Source organism: Trachurus japonicus, chromosome 2 (genome assembly GCF_045865225.1).
Source record: "Trachurus japonicus isolate A0001 chromosome 2, Traja_1.0".
NCBI classification, from domain to species: Eukaryota; Metazoa; Chordata; class Actinopteri; order Carangiformes; family Carangidae; genus Trachurus; species Trachurus japonicus.
The window spans coordinates 16,074,997-16,091,350 of NC_140908.1; the positions used below are offsets into that span (position 1 = coordinate 16,074,997).

The 16,354-nt window shown below is 38.9% G+C and overlaps 1 protein-coding gene across 2 annotated transcripts in view; it reads left to right on the forward strand.

Annotated features, from left to right (window-relative positions):
- The window catches only part of dmd (dystrophin), a 413,300-nt gene that overhangs the window by 331,074 nt on the left and 65,872 nt on the right, over nt 1-16,354 (forward strand). The window contains exons 66-68 of one of the 2 annotated variants that reach the window (XM_085802729.1): nt 2,193-2,256; nt 3,077-3,137; nt 7,122-7,157. In XM_085802729.1, the coding sequence (XP_085658855.1) occupies nt 2,193-2,256; nt 3,077-3,137; nt 7,122-7,157 (161 nt within the window). The remainder of the gene's footprint in view (nt 1-2,192; nt 2,257-3,076; nt 3,138-7,121; nt 7,158-16,354) is intronic. The other variant, XM_085802740.1, reaches the window with a different exon arrangement.

The following is a 16,354-nucleotide window of genomic DNA, read 5'->3' on the forward strand; positions in this document are numbered from 1 at the left end:
GAAGCGGTGGAACCATTTTCTCCTCAACAATCCCACTTCCTCTTGTTTTTACAACTCCTATCAGGTTACCATGGGGACAGGCAGGAATGGATTGGGTGAGGTGGAGTCGAAGGTAATTTCATCCTTTAGTTTCAGGCCTGGCCGTCTCTATAGCATCCTCATCCTCGCCTGTTCTTCATCTCATACATTGTGTTTGAAAGGTCAATCAACCAAACACACTCCCTCAGCTGAAAGACTTCTAGCAAAGACGTTTAAGTAATTCACATTCTTAACTTCCTGGAACAAGAACGTGTCACTAATCAGCATCTCCATGGCAACGATGCCTGGGAACGTTAGACATCTGAACACTGTGGTTCCTCTGGGGATGTTACTGGTACCTCAATGCAACTAAGGATATGACTAGTTCAGGAATTAGTCAAATAGGTGGCTTTTTGTGTGTGTGTCAATAGTTTCCTTATTGAGTTTTGTCAATATTGTACCATGAAGTATAAATGTGGTTTTAGGCTGCAAAATTTAGAATTTTCTAAACAAAATTCTGGAAGAATTAAGTCCATTAGTTGACCTTATTAATATCCTTTGATTTGGTTTATTGTCATGTTGGAAAATTCAACTAGTTAACTGGTTGTAAACCATTCTCACTCTTAAGTGGTGCTGACCTAGTTATTGTCATTCTGATTTAGATTATTTTAGATTAGGCAAGGCATCTTTATTTATATAGCAGCGCATTTCATACCAAGACAACTCAATGTGCTTTACATAAAGACAAAACATAAAAAAAAGAAGCATAAGAAAGTGCCCTCTAGGAGCCAAAACGTGTGTTAAAGTGTCCTCTTGGAAGCCAAAATGTGTGCTAAATTGATTATTTTAGATTAGGCAAGGCAAGGCATCTTTATTTCTACAGCGCATTTCATACCAAGGCAACTCAATGTGCTTTACATAAAGACTAAACATTAAAAAAAGAAGCATAAGACAGAATAAAAACAAACAAAACACTAAAAACAGAGCAAATAAAAGTAAAGTAAAAGAAAATAGATAAAGTTTTAAGTCCTCAGCTATAAGCACGTGAAAAGAGAAATGTTTTTAACCTGGATGTAAAAGTGAGCTCCACTATTTGAGATGAATGTGTTTCCCATTGTAAAAGGTAAATGTATGATGCACCAGCTGTTCCATTAACTAAGATTCACATAGTTAAATAACTGTGGTCATGTGGTCGTTCACCTGAAAGGGCTCGTAGCGTTTCTCTACCCAGGTCTTATTGTGTAGTAATAATGGCTGTTGTTCTTTATACACCCTGTATTAGTGTAATTGAAGACTTTACTAAAACCTAACAGCTATCCAATCAGCTCAGATATCACTTTCCTTTGTCGTAAGGCTCCTCGGCTCTGTGTATTTACAAAACTAATATTCTTTTTGTGGTATTTCATGATGTAGTAATTTGACATACAGTACATAATATTCTAAAAGCAGTACTACTCTAGATCAGTGGGTCTCAGCGTGGGGTCCGGGGACCCCCAGGGGTCCTTGAGAGGGTTCAAGGGGGTCCCCAACTTTTTCTTGAAATTTTACAATTTTTGCTAGAATTGTTAAACTTTTTTTTTTTTATTTTGGGGGGGGGGGATTCTTTTTTGTTTTTTGTTTTTAGAAATTTTACCACTTTTTCTAGATTTTGTTTTTTAACTTTTTTTTTTTTGAGAAGATTTTACCACTTTTTTTTTTTTTCTAGAACATTATTTACTTTCTTTTTTTAAAACTTTTTTTTGGAGAATTGTACCAATTTTTTCCAAAAATTTTCTCTATAATATTTCCAAAAATTCACACCATTGACCCTAATTTGAATGTACAAAACTTTATTCAGTCTCGGAACAAATATTTGTGTATTTCTGGTGTTTGCTTGAAAATTTTGTCCAATGGGGGTCCGTGGTCTAATTTGTGTCAATTTAGGTCCTTGATGTAAAAAAAAAAGTTTGAGAGCCACTGAGATAGATAATAGCTATTTAAATTTGGGTTAGTGGCTGGTTGAGTCTAATTCCACTACAAATTCATTCCTCCTCCATTCCACCTCCTCAATCTACCCATTCATATATGTATGCATGTCTATCTATCTATCTATCTATCTATCTATCTATCTATCTATCTATCCATCTATCTATCTATCTATCTATCTAAATGTTTTTCTCCATCTTCTTGGTCAGATCTCCGTTGAGGAACATCTGAAGCAGCTGACGGACGCTCACAAGGACTTTGGCCTTTTGCACGGTGAGTACAAAGATATAGGCTACACACACATACAGAGTATTAACTACAGGTTAAATGTCATTCTCAGTTGTTTTGAACATCATTTCCCCGTGCACATTAGAATTTCTCTTCTGAAGGTTTTTACAGAGGGGATTGTTGATATATCATTCACAGCCTCATTTATACAACATTTTACTCCTAAAAACATGGCGATATTTGAATTTTTAGGGCTGGTGACAGTATTTTCTCATTTACAGAGCGATAAAAAGAGATATCCAAAATCCCCTCTGTAAAAACCTCTGACTCTAGTATGTCAACTAAATAAAACAAGAATTTTGAAAGTGGCTTTATCCATTGTTCAGATTTCGGTTCTGGAAATGTATGCAAATTAGCGCATATTTAATGAGATATTGCCTCATTTACATATTTAAACATACAATTTGACAAAACTTGTAATACAAAAAATATTTGTCTTAATGTGAGTGACAAACTTGGGAAGTTTCATGGTGATACCTGTTAGTTAAAAATGTTACCCTATTCACCTGTGGTGTCTCCCCTGGCTTCCTATCCATCTTGGACGCCATCTTGAAAATGACACCTTTCTAGTGGTCAAACTTTGGTAAACTTTTAGTATGTTATTAAGGTCATCTAATACTATAAAAAACAGCTGAGAAACCTTTTGTTAGAATTTTTTTAGGGTTAGGTGTTTTTTTTTTTCATATATGCACCCGCCTATTAGTATTTGGATGAACATGGTAATTCCAGTGGTATTTCACTGACATTTTCTGTCCAAGATATTTAATTTATCATGTTGTGACTCCTTCTTTCTTTGTCTGTGCAGGCTCAGTGGAGAGCCCCTTCGAGCAGGGCGTCTCCCCCAATAATGTGCCCTACTACATCAAGTAAGTCCTGACCCCAGAGCTGTGGCTCAGCAGCTCCACTTCACTGCTGTTTATATGTCAAGACGACATATAAATCTGAGCTGACAGATGAGTTCATTTAGCTGATACTCATTCTAGTGAGGCTGACAGATGATTGTCTCTGCTGCACTAACCCTTTAACAGAGTGTTTTGCATTGCAACTAAAAGCAAATTAAATATCCGACCTAAGAAAAGTGTCTTAAACTCGATTTTCATCATATGGCTTCAATCCTATAAAAGGATCAAATCTGTAAAATCACAAAACAGCACTGTAGTTTTTAAAAAATCTTTTTCAAACAGGAGGAAATTTGTTGGGGACTAAATATAGCAGCAGATTAATCCACACTCGTTCCTGTAATAAGTATTTATGACAGCTACATGGTGTGTGGGACTGAGTTGGAATGAACTTGGTAATGAAGCAACGTGTCGCCCACTGCGGTAATGCTGCTCATTTATCTGCTTTTTGATATTTTTTGGACAAAACTCGAGTTGTTGGTTTGACTCTGGAAGATTCTGGGAGATTTTTTTTTTTTGCACTCTTCAGTTGATAGCAGGAAGAAGGAGTTTGGAAGGTGAGATGTGTTCGGGTGCTTCAACACTTGTCTTTTTTAGCCCAGTTAAACTGAACCTGGTGTGATTCATTTGGGCGTGAGAACAGAAATTCAAACCAAAGCAACCCCACCAATAGCCTACACTATACCAGGGGTACTCAAATACATTTGTTGAAGGGCCAGAATTTTTCTTAACAGACACCTTGGGGGCCGAACATTCAAATAGGCCTAGATTGAAATTAAATTCACCTTTTTCGTCTAATAATTTAAATATTTTTATTTTACTTGTAAGCACATCATTTTTATTTATACACTTCATGGTGTTTTGTATGATATGAAAAATCTTGACATTGTCATATCATCATTTACATATCATGCTGGAGCTTTACACTGCTGGCTTGTATCCTCAGACATGCCCTGTGATTTTCAGCTTAAATATGATATGACCTGACCATCACAGGACGTCTGACTCTGTTCTGAGGATACAAGTCATTGGTCCTGAAATGTGTGTTTCTCTTCTATAACACACATCCTACATCTCGGAGGCGACGTCTTTCCACACACGGGCTTCCTTCACCTTTCAAACGAGGCAGAGCTCAGTGGGAAACAGTAGGAGACACAGGCCGATGGAACAGGGACACAACACCGGGGGAGAAGCAGGTCGTGCAGCTGTGCGCAGCAGACGTGCACGGAAAAACAATCGTGTCTCATCAAATGCGCGCGGCTACATTGAATGGGTTTGAGCTTCATCTGAACGGCCCCCATGCATGATGCACACACAGTTGAACCAAGACGGCGGTGAAAATCACCCACGGTCTCTGCAGACAGGCAGGGAAAACCCTGCAGGCCAGCCCGCTCCCCAAACACTCGCGCATGGTGATTTGGGTTCGTCAGCGTTTCTGTATCCCAGTGCAGCGCCTCACAGGCACACACAAACGCTCCGCACGTGTTTCTATGTCCCAGCGCATTGACTTACAGGCGCAAGGAGCCCGAGAAATACAGTATACAGTAATATGTAAACTAGTAGAACTCAGTCGCGGGTCTGATTGGAAGGTTCGGCGGGCCGGATGCGGCCCACGGGCCGCCTATTGAGTACCGCTGCACTATACCCTACCCCCTAACCCTGATGTGTGCTGGTCCAGTGTGAATGAGTTCCAAATCCATTCGGCAACACTCGCAAAGTGAAATTACAAATTTTAGTAAGACATTTTCAAAAAAAACTTCTGCCCTCTAGGAGCCAAAACGTGTGCTAAAGTGCCCTCTAGGAGCCAAAACGTGTGTTAAAGTGCCCTCTAGGAGCCAAAACGTGTGCTAAAGTGCCCTCTAGGAGCCAAAACGTGTGCTAAAGTGCCCTCTAGGAGCCAAAACGTGTGCTAAAGTGCCCTCTAGGAGCCAAAACGTGTGCTAAAGTGCCCTCTAAGAGCCAAAACGTGTGCTAAAGTGCCCTCTAGGAGCCAAAACGTGTGTTAAAGTGCCCTCATGGGGGCCAAAACGTGTGCTAAAGTGCCCTCTAGGGCTACACTCAGAAACAGTGTCATACAATGTAGAGAGAATAAAGATTAACAATCTTCTTTGAGTATCATCTGGCAACATCATTCCCCAACATTGCAATTGAATATATTGGGGATTTGCTGTTAGCTGATAGCTTTTCTAGCATGACAACCAGCTTATCATAGCTAATGTTAGCTAACTACCATAAGGTGACTATAGCCTTCTGACATTTAACATCAATATTTCACAGAAGCTAGCTAGCTTAGAGAGCTCATTTGATAAATTCTGTTGAAAAATAAAAAGGTATAGCCCTGACTGACCAGCATTAGCATGTTTCCAGCTTTCTAATGTGTGTGGCTAATGCTATAGCTACCAAGGTGCCTGAATTTTGTGGCGAGTGATGTGTAATATGAAGCAGATTGTGCCATATAACATAGAGAAAATAAAAACAGCCCAACTATTGTGTGTTTTATTCATTGTAGCCTATAAGTTTGGAGTTTGCTGTAAGCTAATAGCTTTTCTGTGGTCTAGCTAGCATGACAGCTTCTGAAAGCTAACACGAGCTACCATAATGCTGGCTAATGGCTTTCCTACACAACATTTACCAAGAACCACTATTCATTTTTCACAGCAAAATAGCTATATATATATAATATATATATATAAAATAGCTTGTAGAGTTTAATAGAAAAACAAATCATCAGAGAAAACAGACTATGACTGACCAGTAGCCTACTAGCATTTCTCCAGCTTCCTGTGTGTTTTACTAGTTAGAGTAGTTCAGTAACTAGCCCTGTGTGTCACCTCAAGAGCAGTTCACCTAATTGTTACACATTCTGACACAAGTATTATACCTTCATCCTGTAAATCATTAACTGTGTTTCCACCAAAACCACCTGAAACATTTTGTTCTTTTTACAACGTTGCTTTGTTCCCCCCACAACGTTTAACACAAATGAGTCTAATCTCAACTCAAACCTGACTTTAGTAACTTACTTTAGTAAGACAGTAGTAAACCCAGTAGTCTAATCTTTGTATGACTGATTTATTCTGCGTAAGACCCTGACTAATACTCATAGTACACTGTAAAAACTCAACATCTTTCCAAGAATTTTTGTCTTATTTCTTGTCCAAATGTCTCATTTCTAGTCAAAACTAATCTCTTTCCACTTAAAATAAGACTCATCACCTAAAAATTTACTTGTTTTTAGATCATTTTCACTTATTTCAAACAAATTTTCACTTGAAATAAGTAGAAAAATCTGCCAGTGAAAACATGTTTTTTGTGCTTGTAATAAGGAAGAAAAACTTGTTCCATTATCAGATTTTTTCTACTTATTCCAAGTGAAAATATGTTTGAAAGGAGTAAAAAGTGTCTAAAAACAAGCTGCTTTTAATATGATGAGTCTTATTTTAAGTAGAATGAGATTTGTTTTGACTAGAAATGACATTTTGACTAGAAATAAGACAAATATTCTTGCTAAGATACTTGAGTTTTTGCAGTGTAATGCTGCATTAGCATCAAAACAAAGTAGGCTAAATAATAAATGATAATACATACGTAGTCTAAGAAAAAAAAAACTGGAAAAGTCAGGGGGAGGGGCCCACTTTAGTATTCTTTCAGGGGGCCCAGAATTCCTAGCTACGGACCTGACCAGGAAATATATTTCAATTTAGAGCAAATGTAATCTTCATAAGGGAATGTTTTTAAGATATTAGATGAACCTTCACTTCCTGCTTCTTTAACCGGCGGCTTGCTGTGTTTGGACTAAACCGCCCAATGAGAGAGACTGCATGTAGCCGGTGCGACGTGATTGGTTGTTTGACGTGGAGTTACGTGACGGCACGTTGAAGGTAGAAACAGAAGGAAGGAGAAGGAGGAGGAGGAGAAACAGAAGTGACAGATTCTTCTCTCCACATGCAGAGAGAAAGCTGGACCCGACCTTTTCACCGAGACGCTGTGAGTGGCAGCTGACCACACACACACACACACACACACACCTGAACACACACACACTCACTCACACACACACACACACACACACACACACACACACACACATACACACCAATAGGGGGAACAGGGGACCTGTCGGGCCAAGCTGCCAAGAGGGGTCTTATGTTTACACTTATTTCGAAAAAACAAACATGGAATATAAAATTTACTTTTAAGGTGTTTTACCATAATATTACTGAAAATGTGACTTTTAATTATTTTTAAAGAAATTGCCAAGAGGGGACTTGGATCTCTGAGCGACATTTACCTATCAAAGAGTGGACCTCCACATACTGCAGTGGAGCTGTCTTCACCCATTCATTCACCTAACGACCCATTCACCTAATGAGTCTTTGTTTACAATAATGACTTTCTCAGTTTCTTTCAAAAATGGATAATATAACTTTAGAGTTATCATTACTTATTTTAAAGTCTCTGTAGTACAAATTGTATATAAATATATAATCATGGCCACATTTGAGAGTGAATATTTTTTATTGAATTGCATGCAGTTCAGAAGTAACATGACTGCATGCACTAATATCAAGTTCTGCAGTATAAGCAACAACATTTACTTTAAACCGGCTTTAATATAGATTAATTCTTTTTTCTTAACAAAGATAATTTGCTCGTCCGTCTTTACTCATCCATAAATGCGTTGCCTCTGTCATTCTTAGCAGTCCAAGAGGGGATCTACTATCATCTCAATTTTAAATAGTCAAAATGCTCTAGACATTTGGTTTCAACCAATTAATAGGAAATAGGAATGCATTTTATTTATTGTTTTGCATTGCAGAAAAAAGGTCCACACTTGGTTTATATGGAATGACAGGGGTCCACTGTTGGCTGGTGCATAATGACACAGGTTCCCACTTAGTTAGCATGGAGTGACATACACACTCCATCATGTATGAATATGAAAGAAATAAGCAAAAGTGATCATTCTTAAGATATTTTTTTCATCAAAACTTAACACAAACATTTCTAATAAAGTAGCACCAATAATGTTTTCATTATTTTTAAATGTAGGTTGTACTACTGCAACACACATATCTACAGTCTATGAATTTTTCCCCTACAAGAGTTTTATACTCCTTGACTGCATTGTTGTTATAGGAAAAATATTTGAATTAAAACTCAGGGTTTTAGGTCATTTTAATGTACTTGCATCATGAATCTGTATTTATAAGGATGCATTTTATTTACTGTTTTACATTACAGAAAAAGGTCCACACTTGGTTTACATGGAATGACAGAGGTCCACTGTTGGTTGGTACGGAGTGACACACACACTCCGGCATGGGTGGATAAGCAGAAATGAGCTAAATTGCTAAGTTTCAAGATACATTTTTAATCTAAATTTAATACAAACATTTGTAACTATTAATACACACAACACACACACACAAACACATGCAAACACACATATTTAAACTAAAGTAGCACTGGTGAAGTTGTCATTGTAGTTTTTTTAAAACATGGAATGTACTGTGAAAACTCAATGGCAACCTATCAAGATACTTAAGGGAATATTTCAGTTATTGACATTTATGGCTCAACAATAAAACATGTATGGGAAAATAAAGGAGGCGCTGGGGGGTCATCAGTTTGTCTGAGATACAAGGGATAATTCTTCTAGAGGATGGATTAACCTCACTAAGTAATATGATATACCACTGCAACACACCTTTCTACAGTCTGTCAAGTTTTTGACTTACTGAAGTTTCATACTCCTGGACTGCATTGTTGTCATGGGAAAACTACTTTAAATAACTAAACTCAGGATTCAACATGGTCTGATGGCCCAGAGCCACAAAGTGTTATTCTGTAGTCACCTAATGTCCCATATAGATGAAGCTCTGTGGTGGCCACCTATTGTCACTCTTCTACTTTTTAACAGCACATGGTTTCAATCAATTTTAATGTACTTGCATTCTAAATCTATATTAATAGGGATGCATTTTACTTATTGTTTTGCATTGCAGAAAAAAAAGGTCCACACTTGGTTTATATGGAATGACAGGGGTCCACTGTTGGTTGGTGCATAATGACACAGGTTCCCACTTAGTTAGCATGGAGTGACATACACACTCCATCATGTATGAATATGAAAGAAATAAGCAAAAGTGATCATTCTTAAGATATTTTTTTTTCATCAAAACTTAACACAAACATTTCTAATAAAGTAGCACCAATAATGTTTTCATTATTTTTAACTCATTGAGTGCCAACCACGTAATTTCTCGTTTTTCGTTCCCATGCGTTGAGTGCCAAAAACGAAATTTTTCGTTTTTTGCTTTTTTTTTAAATTATGAAAATAGACACTTTAATACACATTATATGTAAATTTGGGGACTCTACGACGAGGAGAACTGAAATAGATGACGATCAAAGTCACATGACAGCTCATGATCTGGAAGTTTTTATCATAACTCAGCTTCTGCAAACGGAGTTCTGCATGCAGATGCAGCAGCTGCTCCGCTGCTGCTCCGCTCTCACCCGCGAGGCTGCAGCAGCTGGGAGCTGAACCAGGAAGCTCTCAGCCCACTGTCCCGCCCGGTCTTCATCTGGAGCAACACCGTGTCCTCCCCAAAGTCCTCCCGCGGTAAAATCTGATGGTCTCTGGGTCAAAGCAGACCGGCACCACCGACCCGTACCACAGACGGACCGCGACCACCGGCGGGACCGGTGTTCGCGAGCCGCTGTGGCCGGCAGAGCCTCACGTTCCGCGGCGAGAGGCTGTGACACGGCACGGTGCGTCTGTGTTATTGTTGTTTAGTGGCGCCCCCCCGCCCCCGATGGTGGTTTTGTGAATAGAACAACAATTGTTGTGTATATTTATCTTATACGAGCCCTTTGATCCAGAAATGCGAGTGTCAGAAGAGCGACAGACACAAACAGCGCAGCTTTCATAAAAGACGCTGTATCTCCTTTTCTAGAAAAAAAGGAGGGATTTTGGTGAAACCCAGCCATGTTTAGCTTGACTTTTCTCAGGAACGGAGGCACGTAGAAACAAACGGTTTGTGGTCATTTGAAGCATAAAGTTAAACCTTTCAATTGAGCTACAGTATGTGTTGGTGGCAATAATATAGAATACACTATGGCTCTAAAATAAAAAGTCAAATATGGTCTAATTTGCCGGTACACTTGACTAAAACTTTGGAAAGGAGCGCGGCACTCAATGAGTTAAATGTAGGGTGTAGCCTACTACTGCAACACACATATCTACAGTCTATTAATTTTTCCCCTACAAGAGTTTTATACTCCTTGACTGCATTTTTGTTATAGGAAAAATATTTGAATTAAAACTCAGGGTTTTAGGTCATTTTAATGTACTTGCATCATGAATCTGTATTTATAAGGATGTATTTTATTTACTGTTTTACATTACAGAAAAAGGTCCACACTTGGTTTATATGGAATGACATGGGTCCACTGTTGGTTGGTACGGAGTGACACACACACTCCAGCATGGGTGGATAAGCAGAAATGAGATAAATTGCTAAGTTTTAAGATACATTTTTAATCTAAATCTAATACAAACATTTGTAACTATTAATACACACAACACACACACACACACACACACACAAACACATGCAAACACACATATTTAAACTAAAGTAGCACTGGTGAAGTTGTCATTGTAGTTTTTTTTAAAACATGGAATGTACTGTGAAAACTCAATGGCAACCTATCATGATACTTAAGGGAATATTTCAGTTATTGACATTTATGGATCAACAATAAAACATGTATGGGAAAATAAAAGAGGAGCTGGAGGGTCATCAGTTTGTCTGAGATACAAGGGATAATTCTTCTAGAGGATGGATTAACCTCAAAAGCTCAAAACTTTCATCAAAACTTAATACAAACATTTATAATGAAGTAGCAACGGTAATGTTGTGTTTTTTTATGTGGGGGGTACTGTGAAAACTCAATGGCAACCTACGATGATATTATGTACAAGTAAACCATCAAAGAGGTAGCCTACTGATATACGACAATTTGATATGGGAAAATACAGAGGGAATGGGGGATGATCAGTTTGTCAGAGATACAAGGGATAATTAATTGAGAGGATCCCTATGTTAAACTATTGCCACACACATTCACACAGTCAAAATGTTTTTAAACTGTCACGACCTCGAGAAAGCCATCCATGCGTTGCAGTAATCAGTTCTAGATTGGACTATTGCAATGCACTTTATGTTGGCGTCTCCCAGTCTTCACTCAGTCGCCTCCAACTTGTCCCAAACGCTGCTGCCCGTCTTTTAACTAACACTAATAGACGTGAGCACACATATTTAAACTAAAGTAGCACTGGTGAAGTTGTCATTGTAGTTTTTTTAAAACATGGAATGTACTGTGAAAACTCAATGGCAACCTATCATGATACTTAAGGGAATATTTCAGTTATTGACATTTATGGCTCAACAATAAAACATGTATGGGAAAATAAAAGAGGAGCTGGGGGGTCATCAGTTTGTCTGAGATACAAGGGATAATTCTTCTAGAGGATGGATTAACCTCACTAAGTAATATGATATACCACTGCAACACACCTTTCTACAGTCTGTCAAGTTTTTGACTTACTGAAGTTTCATACTCCTTGACTGCATTGTTGTCATGGGAAAACTACTTTAAATAACTAAACTCAGGATTCAACATGGTCTGATGGCCCAGAGCCACAAAGTGTTATTCTGTAGTCACCTAATGTCCCATATAGATGAAGCTCTGTGGTGGCCACCTATTGTCACTCTTCTACTTTTTTAACAGCACATGGTTTCAATCAATTTTAATGTACTTGCATTCTAAATCTATATTAATAGGGATGCATTTTACTTATTGTTTTGCATTGCAAGAAAAAAAGGTCCACACTTGGTTTATATGGAATGACAGGGGTCCACTGTTGGTTGGTGCATAATGATACAAGTGCCCACTTAGTTAGCATGGAGTGAAATACACACTCCATCATGTATGAATAAGAAAGAAATAAGCAAAAGTGATCATCCGTAAGAGAAATCTTTCATCACAGCTCCACGTTACACTTGTTCCAGGCTCTGCCCGTCGTTTTTCTCTAGAAATAGAAACTTTTTCCAACTTTTTTATCTCCGTAGCGATCGCACTCGTCTTCTCCTTCTTCTTCACTTCTTGCTCTGATCTACAGTCTCATTCGTTCTACACATCCCAGAAGCCCCAAAATTACTCACAGTGTGGGCGACAGCGTCCCCATTTACCAGCCGCAGAAAACTGCGTTTGACATATATGTATGTCAATGGCACTCAATGAGTTAAGTGGGAGGTACACAATAAATCTAATTCTAATCAAATTTATTTTGAAAACAAATAGTAGAATGGCAATCTGATTCAGTGATTAATTTGTTACACATTTGGGTTGCTTCCCAATGATTTTTTGATGTTTTAGTACCCAGCCAAACACAAGTGTGTATATTCCTTACTATCTACAGTATGTATGTGCCTTGTAGGCACTTTACTTGCAAGTGTGTGTATGCAGTGTTTTATAAATCTGAATATTTTTTGTCACATCACATCTACCCTGACACTTTAGAGCGCTTCTGTCTCGACGCCGTGTTTGCCTTCGTTCTGACCTGAACACAGCATGTGTTGTTTGGGTTAGAAACATGCACATTTGCAAAGGAAAAAAAGCTAGATTGATTAGCGGAATCATTAAGCATGCACACACACAATCCCAAGGAAATGATCACGTGGGAACCAGTTCTGAAGAGGAACCAGTTCTCAGTTCCCACCCATAGACTTCAGTCTATGATGTGGACACAAAAGCATTCCTCTACATTGAAGTAGTGAAGTCATCAACACTCATGTATTTCACAGATCCTAAATCCTGGTACACACTCTAAATTTCAACCAATTTTTTTTATCTGTGAAAGACCCCACACATGAAGATAAAAAATCTGTGATTGAACAGTTTTGATCGTATTGTGTGTGGTGTGCTGTGATATTCCAAACACAGCTCACCACACACATTAAGATTTTTCAGAATCTTGACCCTCCGGTCAGAAAACTCAGAAAGAGATCAGTATTGTTGTAGCTACTCTTTCGGGTCTATTTCCGGAATGGACAATGAGAGCGATGTAATTTTTTTTTAATGAAAGCGGGACACTTCAGCCTTTACAACGATCCCGTCTGTGTGTGTCTGTGTGTCTGTGGCTTCGGACGCCGAGCAGTCAAGCGGCTGTGAGCGGCAGTCACATGATCGCTTAAACATGGCTGCTCTATTGCTGGCTGTTGCCGGCTACGAGCGCTACTGTCTTTGCTATCGGCCACCAGGAAATCTCCCGTGTATGCGTGAATGTCTGTGTGAACCTCATGTAATGCCAGGGCTGCACCGTGGCTCTCTGTGGGATTGCCGGTGTTGTGTCGAGAAGTGGCTTGCCGCGAGCAGCATGCAGAGCTTGGCAAGCAGGCACTTCTCAGCACAACACCAGCTTTCCACACGCAAGATGACTTTTGATTTGTAAATATTGAACATGTTTAATATTTACGATTATCGGCGTCAAACGTTTTCCGAGGCGATTGTTGTGAGAATTTTGACTCTTAACACACCACACACTACAAGAGAATCTCATAAAATAATCTTAAAACCTTAGGATAATCGGCCGATTTTTGTCTTTGGTCGGAAGGGGGAAAATCGGGGCAAAATCAGCCCGATTATCTTTATGTGTGTGGTAGGCTTAACTCTACCTCCACTCTCCACTCTAAATGTGGAACTGGCTTCTGAGAAGTGAGTGAAGTGAGTGAGGGCTTTAAATCTGTGCCAGACGACTTGTGTCAGTCCTTGACTGTCGGCAGTGTGGGGGATGGTTTCTTGTAGCTGACGATGGTCGTTAGCAACTCTGAAGGGCAACCTGGAAAAGACTAACATCCTTCAGCCAAGATCTTATATCCAAATCAGACTAGCAGACAATGGAATTCCCCAGTCCTAGGTTGGCCATGTGCTACACACCTATGGACTTCTGTGGCAACTGTAAAGAGTGGGTGTCCCAGCAATAATCCACCCTGTCAAGTCTTTGATGAGTTTTGTAAAGGTGTGTGATGCCTTGTGATCAGTATAATATTTTGTCAGCCTTTATATGATCTACCATTGTGTGCCAGTAGAAATGTTGTCTGAAATTAGGATTAATCAGATTGCCAGAGATACAGGGGATAAATCAGCTACAGTGGATGGAATAACTCCAAAATACCCACTGTTGAACTACTGCAACACACATTTTTACTTAACAAACTGTTAGCTCTACTGGAGTTCATGTATACCTGTCTGAATATTTTTGGTCCACAACAAAAATGAAAACTAAAGCTAAATTTGTGTTTTTTTCTGTATATTACACACTGTATCACATTGTCATACACATCTATAGATGAAATTGGTGTATAAATTGAAACCTAATTTAAAGTTGTCAAAAGGTACAGGATTGGCACAGGATCAGAGAGTTTACATTAAGTGGGAAGTACACAATAAAAGCTGTATTCAGTTCACACTGGTGCTCAGCAGAAATGGGTCTGATTGCTTTCAGGATGTGTGGATTGTACATTAAACAATCCCATATTACCTTATTCATAGCATCTGAAGTGGATTATAAACAAATTCAATTAATTGTGTTCAGAAGATGGTTATCTAATTAATGTATATTTTTAAGTAATTCATTTCTTATCTATTTTGGTTGTTTCCTAATGATTTTCTTTCGTTTCAGTACCCAGCTAAACACAAGTGTGTATATTCCTTATTATCTAGGTATAACCTTGTGCATGTTGTAGTAAGCAATGTGACTTCATTACATTTACACACAGTTTTCTAAGTCGAGTTGAACATTTTTAATGGGGTTTCAGTCTATGATGTGGGCACAAAACATTCCTCTACATTGAAGTAGTTAAGTCGCCAGCACTCATGTATTTCACAGATCCTATCTTTAAGGTAGAGTTGTTGAACTGCAGGGGTAGACAATAAGGGAAATTTGCCACAGGCCCTCTGGGCCAGTGGCTTTTGAAGATCACTGGCCCCACCATTCTAACCACTGGCCCAGGACAATAGGTATCGATCCCCATATTAACGAAAAACAACATATCCCAGCCAATTCCTGCGGTCTCGCCATCGAGGCTGGAACTTTCTGATACCATTACTAGTCAATTTCCAACATTCTTGATACTTATTCAATACCACGATCTTGTAGTTTCTTGAGATTTTGGGGGATTATTTTGTTATATGTATTTTAGTGATTATGTATGAGTTGGTATATTTGTGTTTAATTTTTGTATGTTGTTATTTATTTGAGTCTGAGGATTTATATCCTGTATCAGATATTTTTCATTCAATTTCATTAAAGAAGGTCAAAAAAAGTGCTTTTAAATTCATCAGGCTACTTTATTTAATAAATAAATAACTGTTTCACATATTTAGCCTCCACTGTGGTTTAACAATGAAGTAAAAACAGAGTTAAAATGGTAAATATGCCTCAACACAAACATGAAGTTATGTAGTCATTACTTTTATCCTCCAAGTAGTTCAGTGATATAACTGTTGTTCTCATTCATTCACGTTTAGGCTGTTTCCACAGATTGGTGCAAAACTGACTCATTGTTTCATTTTCAGCTCAGTTTTGCGTTTACACACGTTTTTTTGTTGTTGTTATTATGGTCTAAATGTCACGTGACGTGCCACCGCCGTGGCGCACACCGAACAGCTGGCGCCCCAGCGCGAGCTCTGGCCCGTGTGTAACGTTCGCGTCGGTCCCGACAGGACTCGACCCGACGCGCTGAGGAGGAGGAGGGAAGTTTCATGGTTAAGAAAAAGGTTTTTATCGGTTCTTGTGACGACCTTCTATCAGCAGCAGTGAGTGAGCTGGAGCTGCAGCTGCAGCTGCTTGCAGGTGGTGCTGACGTGCCAGGGCACAGCGCTGGCTGCGCACAGAAAGTAGATGTCTCTGTCGTGATCGGGTCGGGATCTCTTAGCACTAATTACCGAGACGATTTGACAGTTATCATTTCAAACCACAGGGATTTAATGTGAAATTAGATTTATTTATTTACTTGTTATATTTTTTTCAAGGCATTATTTTCACTGGCCCCACCGGGCCAGTGTTTGGAGCGTTCTGGTGGCCCTGACGGTTTGAAAAGTACGTCCGG